The sequence below is a fragment of the Anas acuta genome, chromosome 1 (assembly GCF_963932015.1).
Source record: "Anas acuta chromosome 1, bAnaAcu1.1, whole genome shotgun sequence".
Taxonomy (NCBI): domain Eukaryota; kingdom Metazoa; phylum Chordata; class Aves; order Anseriformes; family Anatidae; genus Anas; species Anas acuta.
Window position 1 is genome coordinate 103,026,030 of NC_088979.1, and position 25,208 is coordinate 103,051,237.

Below are 25,208 nucleotides of genomic sequence, written 5' to 3' on the forward strand. Positions count from 1 at the left end.
TCATTCAATAGGAGGAGTCATGAATTGCAGAAGCTTGAATAGAGTTTTGCTTTCTGCTTCCTACTCTACATGTCACCTACTTCATCAGGGGCATTCAGTTAACTTAGAATTCTGGTATGCTATAAGGAAGCACTTAATTTGCTACTCGTGTGTGGATGTTTCGTATTACTTTTCTCCTTCTCTGTATGTTGAAATTGTGTTTCTTCATCTGTTTGGTATATGGGGTGAAAACAGGTAAGAACTATTTTTTTTTTTTTTTTTTTTGTTCCTTATGTGATATAGTCTCATGGCTTTATTAAAGTATATATAAAAAAAAACAAAAACAAATATTTCTTTATGTAATTTGGCCAAAAGATTAAATCTTGTGAGAACTGTGCATAATGAAGCAGACGGTTAGTAAAGAGAATTTGATTGCTTTGAAACTGAGCCAAAGGTTCCCATTTTAAAGTAAATAGAACAAAGCCTGATACTTTATCTTTTGCTGTACTTTGGACAGAGACACACTCAGGTATGTGCACTTTGTACAAAGTAAAGAGGAAATTATAAGATAGTTTTAGTGTATTAAGCACTTAATTTTATAAGTTTGTAATTATATCTTGCTGATTTGATAGTTTGACAGCATTTCAAGTTATGTGTTATATTTTAAGTAGTATAATTTAGTTATGAAAAGGCAGTGTACACTTAAGATTTTCCTCTTTTTGACCACAGAAGACACTTATGATGCTTAGAGACATACACAGGAAAGTTGAGATTGTATATTAACTGAATTAAACTGCATATATAACTGCCCAACCCCTGTTTGTATTTTCTGACTGTATGGAACAGTGTACTTGAGTACTCTCACAAGTGCGCACAAAGGGCACCTGGACATTCCTTCCTTCCAGGTGTCAAAGAGAAAGAGGAGTATGAAGAAATTCTCCTTAATGATTCATTGTTCAACAACTTAAACTATTAAATCTACATATTTATTTCTAGGACTGATCTAATTTGACAAAGACTTTTTTTTCTATTTACTTTTCAGAGAACAATTCCGCTCTAATTTCATAGCCTTTAGTAAATTATTTTCATAGCCTTTAATAAATTATTTTTTCTGTTTGATGTTTTGTAGCAAGTAAATAGGCTTCATCAGTTAAAATATATTCCTTGTGATAGTTTTCTCCCTTCAGTGGATCAGACTCTGTTTTATGTCAGTGTCATTCCTTTACAAAAATGAATTGTTATTTCTCCCAGTCAAATGATATGGTAAGGAATCAAAACATAAGAACACTTTTAGGCAAAAATAAAAGAGCTATGTTATAGCTCTGAATATAGAATCTGAACAGCAAAACTAATCAAGTGGCTGTTTCCACTAAATTCAAGAAAACTGCAGCTGAAAAATTCTTGATTTCTGAACTTCTTCTATAAGTCTCAGCAATGAAACTGAGTTGCCTTCCTGTATCAGTCATTAGTTAATAACCTATCCAGTAATCACAATAAAAGTTACTTAAATTGTTCAATATCTAAATTATGAGAACTGTGATATTTATTTTGAAATACAAGTAATTTTAACTTTTCCCAGACACAATACTTGAAGTTATTGTAATTTATGATAAGGTAATGATAGGCATGAATTTTTTTTCTTTTTTTCAGTTGACAGGAAGTTTTAGACAATTTCTAACATGCTGTAACTTCAACTTTACTCTGGGTTGCAAATATCCATTATTTTTCCTGATATCCAGTCCAGTGCTGACTGCTCTAATCATTGTAGATACATGGTTTGACCAAGAGATTATTGGTCTAGTTCCCTAAGCTAATTAGTGTTTTTACTTCATCTTTATTGCATCTTAAATTTTGCAGTTCACTTTGTTTGGCTTCATTTAGACCTCTGCTATGATATCAAACACATTTTTCAGATACCTTTTAACCCCATGCTTGCTATGCAAGCTTTTACAAACTGTAGAGGGTTCTTCGTCTTCCTCAGATTTGCAAATGTGGTGAATTTGGTTCTGCTTGCTAACCAGATGCTGGGAAAAGGAAAAGAGCTAGAACTGCCTCTTCTATAACTCAAAAGTACTGAGAAATTTCAGGTCACTTTTTTTTTTTTTTTAAAAAAAAAAAAAAAAAAAGGGAACTGAGTAGGCATTATTCCTCTTCCTAATTTTGCTTTCTAGAAGTTGATTGACTTTTGTTTTACAAAATTGTTATTGTAATGGCAGGAAAGTTGACACAAGTGCTATCAAATACTAAAAAAAAAAAAAAATAAAATTAAAAAAAAAGATTCATGTAAAGTAGCCCACTAGAACCACTAGAAGTCAACAGATTGGCCCAAATATCTTTGCTCATGAAACACCTACACCATAGAATCACAGAACTGTCTAGGTTGGAAGAGACCTCAAGATCATCAAGTTTAACCTCTGACCAATAGAGAAGGTGAACAGGTCATACAGAAAAACTATGACAGGCAAAAGAGTTATGCCTAGAATCCTGAAACCACATTCTACACATTATGATGTCAGTAGCCAAAGGTTACTTTTTAATTACTTACCTTTTGATGTTTGGGAAAAAACTAAGTCTTTGTAGACTCTTGGAAATTGCCATCCTCCTATTTATCCTGAGTGATCTAAAGCTTAACTTTGTTTAGTCCAACTACAGAAATGCTAAATATTGCAGGTTTTCTTGTGTCCTCTATATACAGCTAAGTTTTTGAAACTCAGGACAGTATCCTTTTTTTCCTTGTTTCTTTGTTTCTTGATAATGCTGTCCTTATGGTGATCCAAAATTGGGTATGGATTCTGGATCATCCCCTAGTGTCAGATAACTGTTTCTTATTGCTAGATCGAACAATAAGACATAAGGATTAGCAACTTTGACACCCTGGCTGAAAAGAGGAAGAACCAACCACAATGGTCTTCCTGTTTATACAACACACACTGGTTGTGAAAAAATTCTGAGAACCTAAGTTCGATGGTTAAGCGAAAGATTTTATCAGCATTGGTTGCTAATTTTTATTTATTATGGAGAAAATATATGGTTCAGAAATAATTAGAAAGGTTAGTTTCATATTTGAATTATTCAAGGGATCACAATAATATCTACAAAGTCATTAATTTAACTGTGGCTCCTACTCAGTCAGCACACCTTCTGGCACCTCATTCCAAAGGTCTGGAGTAAATAAAAGTCAGGTTCTTCACTTTCCATGGATAAATGTGGAAAGAAAAGTGAAGAGGTGATATTTTGTTTGGTCTGACTCATCAAATTACTGTCTAATAACATTTCCATCTTTTTCAGATGAGGAGAAAAAATGTCCTGAATTTACAGACCTTAATATAGGCAATGCTTTATCTGGAACAGAACTTGAAGTCCAGCTACTGCTATACACAAGGGAAAATCCAAATTGTTCTGAGAAACTCAATGAACATAATGTTACTGCATCTGAGTACCTTAATACCTCCAAGAAAACCGTCTTTGTTATTCATGGCTTCAGACCAACAGGGTCTCCACCAGCATGGCTAGGTGATATAAAGGAGCTCTTACTGTCTTCTGGGGATATTAATCTCATTATAGTTGACTGGAATCGTGGTGCAACAACTGTGATTTATACAACTGCTGTTGAAAACTGCAGAAAAGTTGCAGACAAACTGAAGAACTATGTTGACCAGATGCTGGTAAGGCAGAGAGTTGTATCTGTTCTGAACAAGCTTAAATAGCATAGTTCGGGTAGGAATGAATATTTAAAATATAGTTATGTCTAAAGAGGAGCCCCATGAGAATATCAAGTGATATTTCTTTAACAAAGTATTTCCTAATTTTGCATGCAGTAAACCTCACCTGAATTCTCATTTCCCTTTCACTGAAATATGTATAAGACTGCATCTCATTTCTTTAGCCAGATGGAAATTTTAAGTCTTCTGGAAAGAGTGAATGCACCAGTGGGGAAGAGAAGTAAGAGTTATTCAAATAGTATTCAGCAATAAATTAAAATATCACACTACTCTTTCCAATATTAAATTACTATAGTTACGGATCTTGAATAAAAAAGAAATCACCGACATACATAAATATTTGTCACAAATTTATATAAATTTCCTGATTCTACAGGTAGCTGCTAAAAGAGTTGCTGATGCCAGTATTCTTCACTGGACTGTAGATTTATATCCTTAATCAAATCAACAAAAAATGTAATTGTATCTTTTTTTTTTTTTTTTTTCTCATTATTACCTGAGTTTTTATCACCTGAGTTTTCTTTTCTGCTCACTATTTCTTTTTCCAGATTTTCTCATGTTCCCAGCATTCCTAATGCTTTGTAGTAATAAAATGTTTTTGTGGATTTTGAGCTTTTTTTTTTTTTTTTTTTAAATACTATTAGCCTTGTAGAATAGGCCTGTTAAGACTTTCCTGCAGGTCTGCATCTGGCACCATTATTCACTATTATTCATTATTCTGTGGTTTGTTAATGGTATTATGGTTTTAATTTACTATACTGGAAAAATAAGGCATGAAGAGATTTCCCCTGCCCTCCTTGTTCATAGTTTTGTTTTGTCTTTTTTGTATCTGGTAAATGTCTTCCTCTTCCACCTCTATACTCTCCTTTTTCAAATAAACTGGTGTGATATTTTGGAAGAAGTGTGACTCAGGTTTCCTTTTTACATTTTTATAGTCAAATAATTTCATAATTACTACAACAGATAACTATTACAGAAAGTCAAACTGAAAATAAGTTTAGAATTTCCATTTGTTTTTAAAGTTACAGAATTACAATATATAGCCTGGAGTATTAACCTACAACTAAACAATCTGCTGATGTCTGCTTAGTTAACTCTGTGTGTTTTGTTTTGTATTTTTTCTGATAGGCAGATGGAGCTTCTCTTGACTCTATGCACATGATTGGAGTCAGTCTTGGGGCTCATATTGCTGGTTTTGTTGGCCATAAGTATGATGGCAAACTTGGCAGAATTACAGGTAAGGCTTTTAATCCTGATACTTGTATTCTAGTGTACCCTGCTTTGTTGATAATGCTACAGATCACATAGATGCTGGTATTGAAATATCAACAAATAAGAACTGATTATTTAGAAGCATACAAGAGGCAAAATTAATCATTGATATAAGTTTAGAAAATTGCAAAATTATTCTTTGAGGACTTATGGGACAGTTTCCCATAGGATCCTACTGGACAAAATGTCCACCATACAGCTAAATAAAAACATCATACGATGGGTGAGCAATTGGCTAACGGGCAGGGCCCAAAGGGTTATGGTGAATGGCGCTGCGTCAGGCTGGCGGGCGGTCACCAGTGGGGTCCCTCAAGGCTCCATTTTAGGGCCGGTACTTTTCAATATTTTTATAAACGATCTGGATGTGGGAATAGAAGGTATTTTGAGCAAGTTTGCTGATGACACCAAACTTGGAGGAGTTGTGGACTCGAATGAAGGTGGAAAGGCCTTGCAGAGGGATCTGGATAGGTTGGAGAGCTGGGCGATCGCCAACCGCATGAAGTTCAATAAGAGCAAGTGCCGGGTCCTGCACCTGGGACGGGGAAACCCTGGCTGCACGTACAGACTGGGCGATGAGACGCTGGAGAGCAGCCTAGAAGAGAGGGATCTGGGGGTTGTGGTAGACAGCAAGTTGAATATGAGCCGGCAGTGTGCCCTGGCAGCCAGGAGGGCCAACCGTGTCCTGGGGTGCATCAAGCACGGCATTGCTAGTAGGTCGAGGGAGGTGATTGTCCCGCTCTACTCTGCGCTGGTGCGGCCTCACCTCGAGTACTGTGTGCAGTTCTGGGCACCACAGTATAAAAAGGACATGAAACTGTTGGAGAGTGTCCAGAGGAGGGCTACGAAGATGGTAAAAGGCCTGGAGGGGAAGACGTACGAGGAACGGCTGAGGTCACTGGGCCTGTTCAGCCTGGAGAAGAGGAGGCTGAGGGGAGACCTCATCGCAGTCTACAACTTCCTCGTAAGGGGGTGTCGAGAGGCAGGAGACCTTTTCTCCATTAACACCAGCGACAGGACCCGCGGGAACGGAGTTAAGCTGAGGCAGGGGAAGTTTAGGCTTGACATCAGGAGGGGGTTCTTCACAGAGAGGGTGGTTGCACACTGGAACAGGCTCCCCAGGGAAGTGGTCACTGCACCGAGCCTGACTGAATTTAAGAAGAGATTGGACTGTGCACTTAGTCACATGGTCTGAACTTGGGTAGACCTGTGCGGTGTCAAGAGTTGGACTTGATGATCCTTAAGGGTCCCTTCCAACTCAGGATATTCTATGATTCTATGATTCTATGACTTAAGTTACTGGTGAAATTTCCTATTTTTCCACTGCTTACCTCTAGTCTCTCAAATGAAAACTAAATGCTGCATCCAGATGCCACTTGAGTTAGGTGATGTACTATCTCAGTTTCAGTCTGGTGGTGAAGAAAATGAGGTCCCTCTTAAGGGAAGTTCAGAAGCTTTTGGTCAGAACACAGGAATTAGGCACAAGCATTTAATTTCACTTTGAATTATCTGAGCATGGTGCGGGCTTTACTATATTGGGCAACCTGCTACAGGAAGCTTAAATCAGGTGTGAAGCCTGTGTATGGATACTGCAGATTTTACCTAATATCTGTTGCAAATCATCGTCATCCATAGGAGTGGTGTATACAGTGAAAATTTGAATACCTGCATTTGGGTACATCCTTCAGGCACATGAGTTTTAAGAATCACTTTTCAATGCTAGTTCCTAGGGCAGAATCCACAGTGCTAATTTGGGCACACAGGCTCCTGATAATTCTTGTGCAAGAGCTAAATTCACTGCAGCTGGCATACTGAGGAGGAAGCTGATTTAACTAACTACTAGAAAAGATTGTAAGAAGGCCCTGTTACTTTCTAAGATTTAAGTGAGCAGCTATTTTCAGGCTGAAAGGAAGCACCTTGAGGAAGCAGAGCTCCTAACCATCTCTTTGGGGTACTAAAGTGATTTGTTGTTTTGTTTTGTTTTTCCAAATGTAACAGAAGCCAGTAGCCAGTTTTATGAAAGGGAATTAGATACTCCTCCCCTTTTACTACAGTAATCTGAAAGCCATGGCCTTTTCTAAAAGTTTGATAAGCTATATTCCCTTGGTTAGAAGTATTCATTTCCACTTTACACAATTCCTTAGGGTTTTTTTTTTTTGCTTCATAGGTTGGGGACAATCTTGATGGCAATACCAGGCCAACAAGTCTGCCGCTTTTCTGACTTCTTATTATTAACTGTGAGCTAGTAGATCTATGTCATTTCTGAATTCAGATGCTTAAGGGTAAATGGAATCGTATGAAACATTCCAATCACCTTCCTGTCATTTCAAATACAGATGAAGGCAAAGACTAGATAGTACAAACTCACAAGGCTCATAATCACTTGACTGTTTTGATGCTGTTTCTTTCCAACAAGTTGGGTGTAAAACTATAAGAAAGTGGCCCAAACTGGTGTTGGAAAAACTAGATTAAAAATAAATAAATAAATAAATCGAGGCTTTTGGAACATAAAACTGATTAATGGATGGAAACAATAAACTTTGTCACCTGGCATACTATGAATGTTTAATCTTGGCATTCCATGAGCCTCTGTGGTAGTTTGGATGTTGGTTATCTTGATCGTGAGAAAACCTTTCTAGACCAGTTCTTAAAGCACATCTGCCAGTTAAATCATAATACAAATCTGTTGGGTCTTCAATAAACTAAGGTCATATGCTAGACCCATCTCACAATTAGTGAGAATGAAATTAGGAGTCAAGTGCAAAGATACGTTTTGTCTTGACAATTAGTTATATTTTCCATCCTTGCTGCTTTTTTGCCACCCTCTTCCCTTTGTCTCTGCTTTTGTTGTCAAGAAACTAGGAACAGAGCAAACCTCAACTAACGACTTTTCTTTCCTGCGAAGGACAGTAATTACTATCTTGAAAACTGTTAAGCTTCGTGGTTGCACAACAATAATTCTCTATTGCTAAAAGGAAGGAGAATAAGAAATGCTTATGCTTCAAATACTTTACCACCCAAATTCTCTCCTCTTAGGTATCAAGTGCTTTTTGTGGATGTCAGCTGAAAATTCTTTTGTCATAGCTCAGTTGCGATTTGAGTATAATACTTCCAGACCTGCTTCCAGTGAAATTATGTAAAAAGATGTCATTTATTTTCCTTTAAAAACTTTTTTCTATAATTAATTCCAACACCAACTGGTAAAATGATCAAGGCTTGTTTGAAATCATCTCCCATCCAAGATGACCCTATCCTGGGTTCTGGTGTTGAGAGCAGCTACATTTCATATTTTATTTTTATGAAGTAAATAATAGGAATCATATTTTCTGGGGGAAAAAAAGAAAATGAATTAACTTGATTTTATTCCTAATATAGTTGGCTTATAGTTGTTCTGGAGAATGTGGAGATGAGCACAACTTAACAGGAGAGAGATAAACTTAATAGGAGAGAGAGAAATTCAAACATGTGGCTTGGTCTTGTACTAGGAAACCTTGCTTTACTTAGCAAGTTGAAGAATAGAAACTTGTGAATAATTGTTTTGTTTTTATTCTTATTACCTCACGAAAAGGGGTAAGTCATTGATGAATAATGCTCACGTGTCAATCTTGTATATAACTGTAGATACAGACCCCAGGATTTGTAATGCTAATGTCTTTTTCGTTCAGGTCTTGATCCAGCAGGCCCTTCATTCACTAGAGAACCGCCAGAGGGCAGATTGGATCGTACTGATGCAAAATTCGTTGACGTAATTCATACAGATACTGATGGTAATGACATAGCTCTAACTTCCCTATTTCAGCTAAAGGAAAGGCAGAAAAGGGAAAGAGATGGGATAAGCTGTTTCAGGAACATGCATGTGGTGTTGCAGTAGTTTTAATGGGTGGATTGCTGTGCTGTTGCTTCCTAATAGTGTGCATACTTTTGAAAGCATGTTTTATGTAAGCTTGTTCATCAATAAATTGAAACTCAACTTTGATGATGATTTCAGCAATGATGACCTGTTTTTTTCTGTTCTGACATGAGTAGTCCTGTTATTGAATGAGTTAGCTTCATAACTGAACCTGAAAATACTGAAGCAACTTTCATATCCAACAGCTAACTGAAGGCATATGTAGATAAACATAAAGATGAGTCCACTTAATGCCATGCAAATGTAATAATTTATGCTTTGTTTGTTATCGTATATTCTTTCTGAATACAAACCAAGAATTCTGCACATTGGATAAAACGTGTCTATTGCATTTATTTCTGATACTATTCTTTGCAAAATAGTATCACGTAAACATTCTTTTACTGTGCTAGTGTGTATGAACACAGAGGTTGTAAGCATGTGAATATCACTGAATTAAAGCCTGTTCTCAGATAACCAGTCTCGGCTGTAACACATTAGTACGCTGTTCAGATCCACTGCCTAAAATTATGTATGGAAACACATTACTGTAAGGTTGAAGGACATTGTAGTCTGATTTCTTCATACTATAATCTGGTTTAATTTTCTTCTCAAAATATAAGAAAACCTTTTAAATCTACCACACGTGGCCCATTATTTGTGTAGTTTCATATCAGTTCCTTTAATGGTATTAAAACTTATTATTTTATTATACAATTTTACATGTGAAGTTGTAAAATACCAATGTTTGCAACATTCCCATTATGTGAATAAAGGTAAGGAAGGTAGAAAGGAAAGTAGGTCAGATTGAGTTAAATCTTAGTGAAATCAGTCATGTTTCTTTTATGGAACATGAGAAAAAAAGATTTATTTTTTTAGTGTAGTTCAGAATCCAATGTCATATGCAAAAAAAAAAAAAAAAAAAAGGAAAATCTTACTCTAGTTAAACATTGGCAAATAATTGTCATTCATAGAGAAAACATGAATTTCATAAATTTCTTCATGCAAATAATGTTGCAGCTGCAGTACTAAAGAGTTGCTTCTGTCCTATCCTTTTTCTTTTGTAGAAATAAGAGTCATGCACACATTTGTAGATTGCAATTTACATTTTAACAACTTTTCTTAGAAAGAAAAAAAATGTGAATTTTAACTCAACATGAATTCCACTTAAAGAACAAAAGAACAATATATTTGCAAATATTTTTTTTTAAAGATCCATGTTATTTTGTAGTGCAATCTAATGATAAATTATTCACTGGATAATTCTGCTTATGTCTTTGTTGTTATTGTTTTTTAATTTGTGATGTCTTTAGTACTAGGTTTCAAGAAACCTTTAGGAACCATTGATTTCTATCCAAATGGAGGAATGGATCAGCCTGGTTGCCCACAAACAGTATTCAGTGGTAAATAAAAATGTGTTCAGTTAATGAGAAAAGAGTCTGAGATCAAATCAAAAATGACTAACCTGAATTCAGTGGGCACTTCCCATTCACAGTACTATTGGGTCTGAGGGCACTGTATTCTTTCTTTTCCCTTCTCATTCACCAAAAAGGAAAACCAAAGACACTGGGCATTTTGATTTTAATAAAAATCTTCCCATATGCATACATAGTCCATTGTACCATTATTACTGTCTATATAACATGCATGTAGTGATCATTATTTTCCTGTGTTTATATATGGTCAGGTATGGGAAAAGATGTTGTAGGGGAAGATGTAAGTGATTTGGACATCACCACTAGCAAATGACAAGGCAAGGGTTTCAAGTCTCCACTATATATCTTAGGTTTCTACCTGATTGGCAGTGATGTACTAGGGTTTGAACAGGTCTTTTAGACCTGTTTTCTTCAGAAAGAAAACAGTTTTATTGCATGATCTTTTGCTGCAGAATTTTGATTATTTCAGCCTCCATAAATTTTAGGCAAAGTTGCTACCCATTGTTTGATTGTTTGTTTGTTTTTTAAATAATTTTTAATATATGTTTTTTGGTATATTGTATTATTCTTTATACATTATATATACATATGGATTATATATATATATGTATATATGAAGTAGTGCTCACAATAGTGTTTCTACTTAAATATTACACATGATCAATTGTGTCATTTGTGGCAACAAAGCCAATTGCAATACAGGCTCATGCCTGATAACAAAAATTGTCTAAATTTGATAGGACATAGTAGACAGACTATTTCTTGCGTATAAAAACCTGAATGTTTTTCTCTATACCTGTAATACTCAAAACAGTCTTTATTTTCTTCTTCTTGTGTGTGCATCGATTTTAGTGGTCAACTAAACAGGTGGTCCACATTCAGTGATCATCTAAACAGGGCATAAAGACATGGTTAACAAAGAATGATTTAGTTAAATGAGATTATTTGAGTAACATCTTTTCTTTCCTGAAGAAAAATTATGACATATTCTTTGTATATTTCATTTTTTCTTTCCTGAAGGATTGCAGTATTTTAAATGTGACCATCAGAGATCTGTCTTCCTCTTCTTATCATCTTTGAAAAGGAAGTGCAACATAATAGCATATCCTTGTGACTCTTACTCAGATTATAAGAGAGGAAAATGTGTTGATTGTGAAGCTTTCCAACCAATGTCATGTCCAGTAATGGGTAAGAGTTACCATATCTGGTCTGGGATGGGTTTTTCAGAAATTCAGACTTGCTCCTTCTGGGCCTGCTCCAGGGATCTTGCTAAGGGATCTGATTAGATAGACTGAGGGTAGAGCTGCACACTGTTTTAAACAGTTCAAAGCTTAAGGCTTTGTCTGCTTTATAGTTAGCTCTCTAAGATAGGGTGCTGAATGTTCCCAATATTTGATTATTAGGCTTTCTAGTCTGAAACAGATTCTGAATGCATTTCCTCTATATAGAGAAATTGCTTCTGCTTAAGTGTGTCTGTCAAGTCTGCCACTTTGGGTAACTTGCTTTTATGTAATTGTACGTGTGTTGGGATACATCTCTTTAGGCTTTCGTAGTGTGTTATAATTCCTGGAGTACCTGTGGTTTTTGATTAAGAGTAATAATGTTTATAGCAACTTCATGGAGTCTCTGTCACTTCTTTTGGAATCAAGCTCATATTTGTAGAGATTGTTAGTTGTTTGGGCCTTTATTACTTTTAGAGAAGATCTAGGGACAGTCTGAAAGCAGCTTAAATAACGTGAGCATTTCCCAGTTGGCAAAGCAGGGTTTTCATAAAAAGGAAATATTTAGAATATTTAAATAGAAGTTAACTTTCAATTCATACCTTGTCTTCTGACGTATGTCCTTGAACAGTTATATTAGTTAGGTCTAGATTGAAGAAAAAACATAGATAGGTGTGTCTGTATATTATTTTATAATAAGAACCAACTATAACAGGACCTTAGTATAGGGCAGGAAGACTCAGGGACTAGAATGGTTATTAGTCATGCCTGATGCACTTAAGCAGAATGCCTGAGCTAGATGTGGAGAAATATATGATCAATCAGCTGCCCTCATTGTTAATTTTTATTTTAATACCCACAAGGAAAGGGTTTTTTAATTTTATTTTTAATACGTATAAAGAAATGGGAGGCAGCTGAAACTGGGAACTTGGAGGAGAAACAGCATCCTTCTGCTGCAAGCTTTCCCACCTGCTGTCTTGCAGTGCCAGCTCTGCAGCCTGGAACTAGCCCTCACTGTCTATTCTAGATAAAGAAGTCAAGAGGGACTGAATAGCATCAGCCACTTTAGAAACAAAGACTTTTATCAAGACCCAAAGACAAAAAGCATAATTACATTAATAATAATAATAATAATACATTGCACCCAAGAACTTGGGAGATTTAAAGAGCATCAAATGTTTTATTGAATCATATCCACAATTATAGAATACAGGATTTAAAAATGCTTACTGTAATGACTCAAGCAAGAAAGGAAGACACTTTACTAAATGTGAAGCTGTTCCGCAATTGTTCTCTGCAAATATGTTAGCTACTTTTTTGGTTTTGTTTTTATTACCTCTGCAGGATTTTGTTGGCACTAAACACATTCTTTATATCAATTATTTTTTATATTAATTGTGTCAATTGTTTGACAGTAATACATTAGAAAAATGGAATACATACATATGTTATGCTCTTCTGTTCTGTTTATGGTATTCCTGCATTTTCCAAGTCACTTACTTTCTAAGTGAATGTTTAAGAAAATTAAACTCAAGTCTGTCACTTTGAGTAACTTGCTTTTGGGTAACTGTATGTGTATTGTGATACTGCTATATGACTGAAATAAAATGTTTAATCTTTGAATTTCAGGTTATTATGCTGATGGCTGGAAAAAACATTTAATAATGAAGACTTCACCAACGAAAGCTTATTTTGATACTTCAGACAACGACCCATTCTGCAGTAAGTGAATGAACACACACACACACACATATACATAACAGACCCTTTATGAAATGTTACGGTTCTTAATTTTTTGCTGACTTGAAAGGAACACGTGTTAAAAGTAGAAAGTTATTGTCAGCTGCAATAGAAAACGAACAAACCATGAGTGAAGTGCCAGTTTGCAGACTGGGTGGAAGGAGAAGAGTTAATATGGCAAAAGAGTAAGCAATATGTTAACTGATAAAGAAATATGACTTTAAAAGTAATGAAATCTCTTCCAACCTAGAAATTCTGTGATTCTGTGGACTGAGTGCCAGAGTAATAAGAAAGACAAAAAATGAGAATCAAGTGACAGGGAAAATGCTGAGAGAATCTGCTTAGATGGGATTGTTCTTGCCATTTTCAGAGAGTAAAAATTGGCAAGAGTTCCTTGGGTGGAGGAAGGAAAGGAAACACTTGCATGTTGTACCCCCAGGGTGGTTAGTGACCTACATTGAACTAAAGCTATTCCAGCTTTTAAAGATCCACGAGGAAAACAGAGAAGGAAAAACTGACTTTATTGGGGTTATGCTATATAGGGATGAACTCTTTTGGTGTGGACTTTAGCTACAACAACTTACCTCTCCATTTGGAGGTCTAGCTTAGATTCTTATCCTATTTCTGATTTTGTCTGTTTTTATCAAGAGACTCTTCTAATTAGTGATGTTACAAAATCTTTGGTTTGGGGTATAGGGATAGGCTTATATGGAATTCAAGTGAAATCAAGTTTTCCCATTGGCGTTTTCCATTTTCTCAGCAAGCTTTGTGACCAGGGACTGAGTTATTTTTTGTTACTGTGGTAATTGTTCTTGCTTAAATCACTGTTTCTTCCAAAGGGCCCAGAAGAGGTTAACAAAGGTGTTACAGATTTTATATAACCTAGTGCTAAGCTTATCGGTGCAGCTGACTAACAAAATGAAGTGGTCTTGGTGTGCAGAGAAAAAGACTTGTGGAGCAAAGCCTAAGGCACAAATTTAAATTTGCTTACATATATGTATTCCATAGTGGCAGATGAAGGAGAATGAGCATATGGGTAGCTAACTGCATTTCAAGTATATTGATTTTAATGTTACAGTGCCTATCTGAGTGCCCTTTACACACTCCAGAGTTTTCCCAACCCTTTTTCTCTAACTGCCAAGTCAAATCTTCTTCCCCTCATCCTTCCTGACCCAGAGAAAAAAAATAGATTCGTCTCTTCCTGGTGTTATTTCCACTCAACACCTACTACTGCTGCTCCTCTCCCTGTCAGGTCTGCTTGGACTTTGCTCTTTCATGCTTTCAAGGCTGCACAGGCTACTAGGTTTCCTCATTTCATTCCTCTTGGAGAAAAATATGGCTTTGCTTTCACTCTCACACATATTAAAGTCTATCAAAAATGCTGATTTTTTCAGGCAGAATCCTTATTCTTTCCTGGTGGAAGAAGTATGTAGAAGAATAAAAGATTATATAGAGTAGTCTGGGACAGGGGTGGTAGAAGAGAGAAAACAGAGGGATTATTACCAAACATAGGAGGAGATACATGGAAAGGAGTAAGAAGATCTGTAATGACAGGATGGAAAATACGCAAAGTCAAGAAGAAAAATAAGTCTAATAAAGCAGTCTGAAAAAGAGGGTATTTATTAACTAAGCCTTATTTTAATTCACAGATGTTTGAAAACATGAGGAAATAGAGGAAAAAAAAAAAAAAAAAAAAGCCTTGAACTAAATAAAACTATAAACCTGAGTAGGACCAGTTTTTAATTCAAGGTGAGGGTTTGCCTTTTAGGAGAGACTGTTAAAGAATAACATGCCAGAAAAAAAGACAAATGGGTTTGAATTGGCTTCCCAATTTTCAGAGTAGTAATGCTGTATTTCCTCTGGAAAGCCATGGCACAGTCACAGTATGTGTGGTGGTTGCAGAAGTGCAGCGGAAGGCCAGGTCAGTGCTTCACAGGGCATGGCAGATTAGGCCCACTGCATGCTGTCCTCCCTCCACAAGCGGGCTGGTGCTCTGAGGGCACTAGTCCCCAGCAGTAGCGTGTTTTACTGAGGCAGTGAGCCCTCCCAGGGAAGGTCAGAAGAGACTGGAGCATGGAAAAGCAGTCAGCCTCCTCTCCTCAGTCACCCCCACACAGTTTTTCTAGTACCCATGTGGCCTATCCCCTTAAAACCATGTTTGGGCATGTTGGCTTCCTCTGAGAGAAGGGTGCTCTGTGGACATGTACTGCTGCGATTACACAGGCTGGGCAATCAAGAACCAGAATAATGTCTCTCTTCAGCTGTTAGCTCCCGACTCATCTGCTCACCTAGCTAACTGCCTGGCTTGCCTATCCAGAAAACTTGCATGAATGCTGTTCCTCCCTCTTCCTGCCAACGTACTGCACCTATTTCTGGATGCGTTACTTTTGTGGATAGCGTGATAGTTTGTTTCACCACAATAGTAGCTCAAATATCCCCACTTTGCAGAGCTTGCCAAGAACTGAAGGTGCCAGTTAGGAGTTAATTTTGCATTGTTTCCTTAGTAGGGTCAAACTCCTCATATTAACTCTGATGGCAGTTTTCTGATGCAAATTGTTTCCATGTAAGAACCGGAAAAAATTATACGTTAAGTACAGAGACCTCCAAACAGCCATTTTGTGAAAGCTACTTTTTGACAATAGCCATTTTGTTCTGGCTTTAGCTGGTTACTCAGAAGTAAAGGGTTGCTATTATTACCATCACCAAGTGAATACTTTTAAAAGGGTGCTGATAATAACTGTATCCTGTTGAGGTTAATTCCTTAAATCTTACTATTTCCTATTTGTTTTTGCAGTGTATAACTACTTACTGTATATTACTACCTGGAATAAAAGCATTAGGAGAGGTTTCATTAAAGTTAAGATAACTGATTATGCTGGAAACACAATAGAATCAGAGGTGAATAGGTAGGTCATGCTTTGTCTGTAAATCTTTTTTTATCTCTGTGTAGAACTAATTTCCTGAGTTTCCTAAGCCTTGATTCAGACTTGTCAACTAAGTCGAGAGGTTGTTAAGTCTTGGCCACAGCTCCTTTTCCTGGATTTGATATGGCTCTGTGTCAGAGACAATGCTTCTCAACCTGAAATGATTTTCCCTTCCTTTCCAAACTAGCCCATGATTTTGTCTGGCACTCGCTTGAATTCAGTTCTCAGTGTCCTTGTTCTGAACGTTCTCAGCTGATCCATCTTGCAAGATTTCTGTTCTCAGTAATAACTCTTTGAAATCATGAATATTTCTCAGATAAAAAACCCTGACTATAAATCATATTTTTCTCTAGTGAAGTTTCAACATTTCAGCAATATAAGAGAGTCAAAATATTGACTGGATTTTACCGGGATTTTGACAAAATATCGAAAATTTCCTTGACCTTTTCTACGAAGACTTTAATAGGTCCAAAGTACAAGCTTAGGATTCTTCAGATGAGGCTGAAATCTCTTAATAACCCAGAAAGGTAAGTGTTTGTTGTGTGTCAAGTTGTGTGTCAACTAAACTGCTCAGGATGTTTCCTCAGAAATTTGTACTTGCCTCTATTACTTTTTTATCACATATTCATAAATGCAGGAATATTCTTCTAATCCTATCTAGGATAAAATTCATCTTGTGGAAGAGCTGTTTTGTACATTAACACTTAGTGCACAGCACCCTGAAATGTACTCTTGTGCATGTAAAAGTCATACACGCTCCTTATTACAGCAGGCTGCTGCTACGGTCTGCTCTGAAGGAGCTCTCAAGGACCACTTATGTAGGTCAGCCTGACTTACACCTGCAGTGATTGCAGGGAGAAGTTCTCTTCCTGAAGATGAATATTATGAAGTACTTTTCTGCTTTTAATTATGTGTCTGTACACAGCTTTTCTTAGACATGGAATGGAGTACTTCTATGACTGAAATAGGCTATTAGTCTTGTTGCTGATGGTGAAGACCCTCCAAGAGCAAAACGTGCAGTCTGTGCTTTCCTACACTTAAAATGAAATAATCTACATTTATTATACCAAGTGCTGTTATTACACATCATTATTTATTATTTATTTATTTATTTATTTATTGAAATACTTCAGCAGTGCTGCCATAAGTTCATTTTTTACATCTCCAAAGTTACCTCTACTATAGCATTAGCAATTAAATTATATGTTTTCATCTTGTGAAAATAACATTTTACATAGAAAAATTAAGAAATACCCTGGAGTAGCAACAATACTTTATTTTAGAGTTATTACATATATTTGCTTCACATTCATAGCAGATTCAACAAAGCAGGATTTTAAAATAAAGTCTGCACCGGGGAAGGTTCATACTGGATATTAGGAAAAAAATCTTTACCATGCAGGTGGTTAAGTACTGGGACAGGCTTCCTAGCAAGGCTGTTTATGCCCCTTGTCTGTCAGTGTTTGAGAGACATTTGGACACTGCCCTAATTTACATGCTTTAACTTCTGGTTAGCCCTGAAGTGGTCAGGCAGTTTAACTTGATTATCTTTGTGGGTCCCTTCCAACTGTTCTGTTCTGTTCTGTTCTGTTCTGTTCTGTTCTATTCTATTCTATTCTATTTCTTATAATGGTAATCAAATAACCGATGAGAGGGAATAATGATACAACATGAGTAAGTCTTAAGTCTGTATATTTTGTTAACTTAAAATGCAACATTTGGTATATGATAATAGTCCAGAAGGAATCAGGTATGATAATTTGTAACAATTAAGAAATCTTGTTAAATTAATCTGTTATTTCACATTTACTGAGAAAGAGGAGAAGACAGGTGGGAGAGACTTAGAAAGAAACAGAATTGTGGCAATCAAAATAATACCTCCAAATATGTATGCATTAAACTTTGTTAACTTGTTGAAGGCCATAAATTTCTAGCTCTCAGGTGAACTGGAATGATTTTATTTAAAAGCATTTGGTGATGAGAGATAGTCAAAGCTCTAAATCATGTTGCAATTTTTTTCCCAACTCAATGGTGATAAATCAAAAGATGCATTTCATGCAAGCCTATCGTTATTCAGAACTTTTTCAGATTAATAATCCAGCAAATGGTGGCTGCTTTCAGTGAACAATCTTTATTGTTTTTGAGTTTTCATGCCTGTTACTCTGATGGTTGTTAGTTTTAAAGTAAGATGCACTTGATTTGTTTTAATATAGGATCCCCTAAAGTCCTTGTTACGGAATCTCATCAGATGGTAGTCATACAGGCACATTAGCTACTTTAAGATAGTGATGTAAAAAAGTGTGTTGAATCAGCATGTGAAGGTAATTTAAATGCAGATGTTACAGCACCATTGGTTGTTATAATTACATAATTGCTCATTGTAATTATGACTACCTATATTTACCTTATTTAGTTACATGTAATTACACCAATTACTTGAATACAGGATAATTAACTAGAAACTACTTTTAAATATTTAAATTATTCATATAACAAAATAATAGGTAAAAAACAGGAGACAGGTGCAGAGATAAAAGAGAGTCTCACTCTCCCCAGATTTGGGTTAATAGTGGACGGTGGGAGTCTGGGGAATATCACTGAAAGTTGTTTACTGACCCATTATTCACACAGCTGGTGTGGGAGTGTAGGAGTACTAAAGGGTACATATAATTTTCAGACTCTTCTGATCTCTAAGATAAATCACTCCGGCTCATGCATAAAAACAGAAAGCTTTCATAACTTGTGTTCATCCAGGTGCCACTTCTCCCAGAAAGCTTTTGAATCTGTCACTCAGCTCAGACTCAATTGATGAGGAAGGTAAATGTTTCAGAGATACTTAGTCCAGCCAACTTATTTTATTTATTTTTAACCAAAGCAAGAACAGTAAGAGTAAAAAAAAGAAGACCTTATTAATATCTCTGTTGAACAAGAAAGCATGGCATGCCCTTGGTTTTTAGTAGATGGAAGAGAAGCCACATGGGATGAAAGTTTATGATTGCCTCACTTCACAAAAAAAAAATCATTTGCCTTTTGCTACTTCCCAGTGAACTGGAGAACCCTCTCCTCTCTCAGGTCTACACTCCCAGGAGACATGCCTGGTTCTTAATAATCACAAACTTAGATGGATTTCACTTCAAATGAGAGACAAATGTTTGAAAAAGTGTTTTTATTTCTAGTATTTATCATCATGTCTAACTGTTCTATCCCCTGTGATTAGACAGAATCCTTCCCAGGTGATTTCTTCTGTTGGAGAACAGGGTGTGCTAACATACGCTGCTGTTGCATTGCGATTACTTTTGCAAATGTGCAGAAATACAGCACTGTAAACTGAAAGTAAATTCAACAAATATATACATATAATAATCTTATATTGTTCTTTTTGCAAATTTGTCCTGTGAATTCTTTCAGTCTTTTGTGAGGATTTTTACAATGTTGTCAGTTTCCATGGTTTTCTCTCCCTCTACAAAAATAATGGAAGAGTAAACCATTACATTCAAATCAAAACAAATTGTGGATGAAGGACTGTGTTAAATTCTACATTTTTCATTATACAAAATATACAGAATTTCTCCTGATCCTAGTGGTAAAATCTACTGTTTTAGCTTTTGTGGGGCCTTTGAAGAACCTCAAATTCTTATATAGGAATCTGTCAGTTCTTTCACATATAGGTAGGTGGATTCGTAACTGTTTGGAAATCTCGCACTTATGACAACAAAGGTGCCTTGTGGGATGTTCCTTCTCAGCCCTTTATTTTCCCTTAGGTGTTTCACTGTACCTAATTCCCAGTCTCAGGTGAATTGTGTTGTTTAGACAGTTCAGAGCAATGTAGAAGATAAGTAACATAGTTTGTATGCCCTTAGAAGTGCCATCGGAGGAAAGGCTGTGTCAGTCACTTGTTTGTCCCATCCAGCTCTCACCATCTTCTATAGCACATAAAGGGCAGAGCTGTGACCTGTCTCGGCACTAAAAGCACACAGCTAGTTTATTTGTTGATGTCAAAAAGTAAAATTTTGTGTGTGAGAGGCTCCTTTTGTGACATCTGTATACATTCCTGTGATACTGTGCTGTTCTGAGTTTTCAAGCCATTTAGATGATAAATTACACTCCTGCATGGAACTTATACATGCTCTTGTTGCAGAATAAATAAATAGAGAGAAATTATTAAGATGCAGTATTTTGCTTGTCTTTGGAATGAAAGAAGAGGAACTTTCCTACCTAGGAATTTAAAAATAAATTGTTAACAGGAATTGGGCTGTGCTTGGAACATTATTCTAAAGAACTAATTTTAATGCAGATTCAGCTTTAGTGGCTGCATTATAGCATCTTCATAGTTCAGACTAATGTGGTACTCTTCTTTCTCATGTCACTGTATGCCATCCATCTGATGACCTGGTTGTTTGCAGTCTGGCAAAACTACTCTAGTGATGCATAAAGTAGGGTGTAAACAGACGAGAAGACATCTGTTGTTGTCCTGAGTACTGTCTCTGAGAGGTAGTAAATACTGAAGGTTTAATAATTCAGATACTAAAACATTTTTCTATTGATTTTACATTTTCTGTTTTGCACATATATGTATATATTTTTATTTTGTTTCTACTTTCATAGGGTACAGCTGTGCAGATATGATTTTGTACTGATGGAGAACACTGAACTGACCTTCAAACCCATCCCCTGTCCAGAGAACAGTACATGAAGAGAGAGCTTCTGCTAACTTAATTTCTCTTATGGCAGTGACATTTGATTCTTCCTCAGGATAAAGACTGCAATGAGAAGGGAAATGAGATAACCTAGATTTATTTTCAAGAGTGTGTATGGTAATATCCATTACTTCCTCTGAGTGCCTTAGGGTGAAATTCATAGAAAAGTTCTGGTACGTATGTATTTAGGAAATTTGAATAAAATCAATGCATCATAGAGAACGTACAATGATCTATTAGTTATTATTTGTTAACAGTGAGGCAACTACTGAATTAAAGATGAATTATCTGCGTAATCTCAGCACATTATTAATCAAGTCATACATATATTTAATTATTTATTATTTATAATGGTTTTTACATTGAAATATAATTACCTGTCTACCAAGTGAATTTAATATACTGTACATGTGATCTACAGTTCTAATATATAGCAGTTTTGCTGTGCTATGTTCATTGGATAAATGAATTAATGTTTTCTCATTATGCAGTGTCTCAGTCTCTAAGAACTGGAACAATAAGTTTTGTGAACATGTATGTAACTGCTGTTTAAATTATCTGTAGTCTCATCTGAGATGAATACTATTGCACCCACTCAAATTTTTTCAGTTAAAGCTATGGACAGGGCAGTGATGTTTCAGATATGAAGTAATTCTAAAGACTGTTCTGAAGAGAATAATTTGAAGATGAAATATATGCATTTATATTGTGTTTCAGTTTGGGCCTCTTGCAATTGGAACTGCTGCTCATGTTGTACTTGATGACAGCTTTTCACTTAGTGGAATGTGAACAGGAATAAATCCTACATGAAAATTTCTTCCACCAGTTCAGAAAAGTTTTCCAATGCCAGATTGCCTTCCTGATGGTACTGATTGAAGAAAAGATATGTGCTTTATTTTTCTTTAAGCTTTTTTCTTTCTAATTCTTTTACTATGTATTTAACTGTTTTCTTGTGTGAATGAGTCCTATGCACATTATCCTTGTCCTTCCTTTCCCATGCCTACACTGTCCTTCCTCTTGATAGCAACAGGTGGTTGAACCTAGTGGCAAACTTCATGTGAATGTCAATGGTGTGGGATGTCCAAAACCTATGAACTCTAAGTTGTATTGAAAGTCAACAGCTGGGTTAGAAGGAATATGGGAGACAGTGCAGCCAGATGTATCTGTCTTTGCACACACTCCCCCTGACTTCATGAAGGACTGTGGGTTCATGCATGTAAAACCAAACTGGATCAATCTGCCCAACATTCATTCACAGAAGGAAGGGAAAACAACTTTTTTTTTTTTTTTTTTTTTTTTTTCATTGCAGGGGTATTCAAATTAAGTTTTATGGTATTTGAGCCATGATACATAAAGGACATCTAAATCTTTTAATTTCAGATTTCAGTAGTAACCACATTTTCACTTTACATGTACATACAATCACACAGAACACATTTGAATTCTGAACTATCCAGCACTTTAAATGCCTTGAGTCTATGAACGGACCCCTTTTAATGAAAGCATCTTGCTTCATCAGGTCTATTACTGTGAAGGAAATGGCTGATGGGTTAAAAACATCATTCAGATACCATAGTGATTCACACAAAATATGAACCTAAACAGATAAGCAAACCATTTGTTTTGGCTGTCTGGAATTGAAGCTGTGTTAGGATATTCTAAGTTGTTGTTCTGTATTTTTTTATTTTATTTTTATTTTTCTGTTCTTACATGATATATCATCATGGCATTTTGTTTAGATTTAAAATTAGAAATAGTGATAGCAATTTGGTTTTGTTTTGTTTTGTTTTGTTTTTTGGTTGGGTAGGTTCTTGTTGTTACTGTTTTACTATTGTTGTAAGCCAAACACTGTATTTAGATCATAGGATATTTATATACAAGAGAAAATGATGGAAAAAAAAATGCTCTGTAGAGCTACCATCAAATTTTTGCTTTTTATTATTTTTTAAATAATTTTGGACTTTTTCAGCCAAATAAAGAAGATGGTCTGTTATTCAAGTGTTTTAGTTTTTTTTTGTTGTTGTTGTTGTTGTTGTTTTTAATAATAATGGGTTAACCAAAGAAAATATGGGATGCTCACAAGCCAGAGTAGTTCGGAAGTTGAACAGAAGAAACAACTGAGTTTAGCTGTGGACAGACATGCTTAGGGACTTTTTTTTTTTAAAAAAAAAAAAAGATAAAACATATATATTGTATATTCCACATTAGTATGCTTATGTACATGTGTATGGAGGGAAGTGTGGGGTTTGTGTGTGTGTGTTTTTCTGTATTTCATCATCTCATCTCATTCTCCTTTTTTTTTTTTTTTAAACAAGCAGACTGTCTATTCTGCTTGTTTTCATTCTGTAGGCTTTTGCCAAGCAGTGCTCTCACCACCCCTAGGTTTCCCTTTACAAGTCTCTGAGCTTCCTTTATTGCCTTACCTTCAAATACCTGTTCCTTATGTCACTTAAAAGGAAGCATAGAGACCTGAGAGTAAATTTCAAATGTCTCAGAAAATAATCTTTCAATAGGTAACATAGATGTTCTGGCAGAGAAATGTATCAGATGGTCTCTTAAGTTTCCTTTTAACGTTGCTTTTCTACAGTTACTCTGACATAAGGCATTTCAACTATTTATGTAGCATTTTATATTCTTGCCTTTTTTTTTTTTAATTATTATTTTTTGCTTTGGTTTTATGTCCTGCTGATAAGAACTGAAGTACTGAGTATGAATATAATTTTGACTATAAACCTCTATTTTGCTTGAGATAGTCATTTGCAAGTTACTACCTGGAAAAATTAATGAAATTGTATTGTCTCTATTGGTAGCATGAAGGGTAGATGTACTGCCCTTTCCAGTAATGACACTGAGTACTTGTTTACTACTACAGCTATTATTGACATAGTTGTCAAATAGTTGAGGATTTTTCCACTCTATTTTTTACATTGTTTAACCACATGAGCTTAATTTTCAACAGCTTACTCTATAAGACAAAGATACATAAAGATCTGCCTTTTCAGTATTTGCTGGGGTTGGCATTTTCACTATAAATCATATCCTTTGCTTTTAACTTGCTCCCCAAAGTAGGGTGGAACTCTGGTGTTGCAGCCCTTGGAAAGGAGAAGTTGCTTTTAGTCAGTAGTCATAACTCATATATAGAGCAGGGCTACTAGCCCCATGCATCCTTTATCCATCATATAAACATACTGGCAAAATGGTGCCTACACAAGCAGTCATGATATATTGAATTGTGAGGTAGCGCATAAGACATGAGCAGGAAAATATGAAGAATTGAAGACTGAGATACTTTTCTAGAATTTTCCCATTATGAATATATGGAATATATGGAATAAAGGTGCTGCTAAAGATGCAAGGAGACATACAAGTATGACTACTGGTGTTAAAGAGTGATACATTATAAAGGCAATTTTCACACATTTTAAACATACCTATATAAGGTATAGTGAGGATACATACCCATGTAAGTTTTGGTAAGAAAGAAACAGTGATTTGCTGCCTTGTTTGGGACAAGCTTTGGGTGAAGGGGAAAGGAGCAGTGGGGTTGATCAGGAGGTTCCAGTAATCCACATAAAACAAAGAAACACTTTTGTTTTTTCTTTTATCTTTCCAGTTTAGTTTTTAATTTCCATTTTGTTCCAGGCAGAGCATTTCCAGTGCATAATTGCCCTTCTCAAGTGGCTAAGCACTTGGACTCCATCCTTGTGTCTCCCAGCACCAGCAAAAATGTGCTGTAATTGTTCGGAAATGCATTGCTGTTTATGGCCCACTGCCACATGCTACTTTGTACTAATTCTGTCAGCTCTCTTAAGCTCAGCAGAGGATGTCACAGTCAGGCAGAAAATGAAAATCTTCCGAGGTTTCCTGTTCTGAAGCAAGTGGTAATGATAACAGTTCCGCATCAGAGCAAAAGAGCAGTTGGATTGATTACAGTACTGTTTGAATTCTCTGTCAGATCACAAAACACCTACCAACACTTTCCACGTTAATATGAAAAAAGAAAAAAAGAAAAAAAAAGTGGACATATGTTTTCACAGAATAATGGAACGATTGAGGTTGGAAGGGAGCTCTGGAGATTATCTAGTCCAAATTCTCTGCTCAGGCAGGGTCCCCTAGAGCATATCACCCAGGATTGTGTCCAGACAGTTTTCAAATATCTCCAGAGAAGGGGACTCCACAACGTTTCTGGGCGATCTGTTCCAGTGCTCTGTCACCCCCACAGTAAAGAAGATTTTCCTCAAGTTCAGGTGGAATTTTCTGTGTTGCAGTTTGTGCCCATTGCCTTTTGTGCTATTGCTGGGCACCACAAAGAAAAGCTTGGCCCCATTTTAT

The 25,208-nt window shown here is 36.0% G+C and overlaps 1 protein-coding gene across 1 annotated transcript; it reads left to right on the forward strand.

The window, feature by feature from the left end:
• Positions 1-21,692, forward strand: LIPI (lipase I). The gene is made up of 10 exons (XM_068690883.1): positions 1-234; positions 3,268-3,644; positions 4,830-4,938; positions 8,636-8,737; positions 10,173-10,262; positions 11,316-11,483; positions 13,145-13,237; positions 16,050-16,161; positions 16,533-16,706; positions 20,785-21,692. Exons 1-10 carry the CDS (start codon positions 156-158, stop codon positions 20,870-20,872), a joined length of 1,392 nt encoding a protein of 463 aa, XP_068546984.1. The 5' UTR covers positions 1-155; the 3' UTR covers positions 20,873-21,692.
• The last annotated feature ends 3,516 nt before the right edge of the window (positions 21,693-25,208 follow it).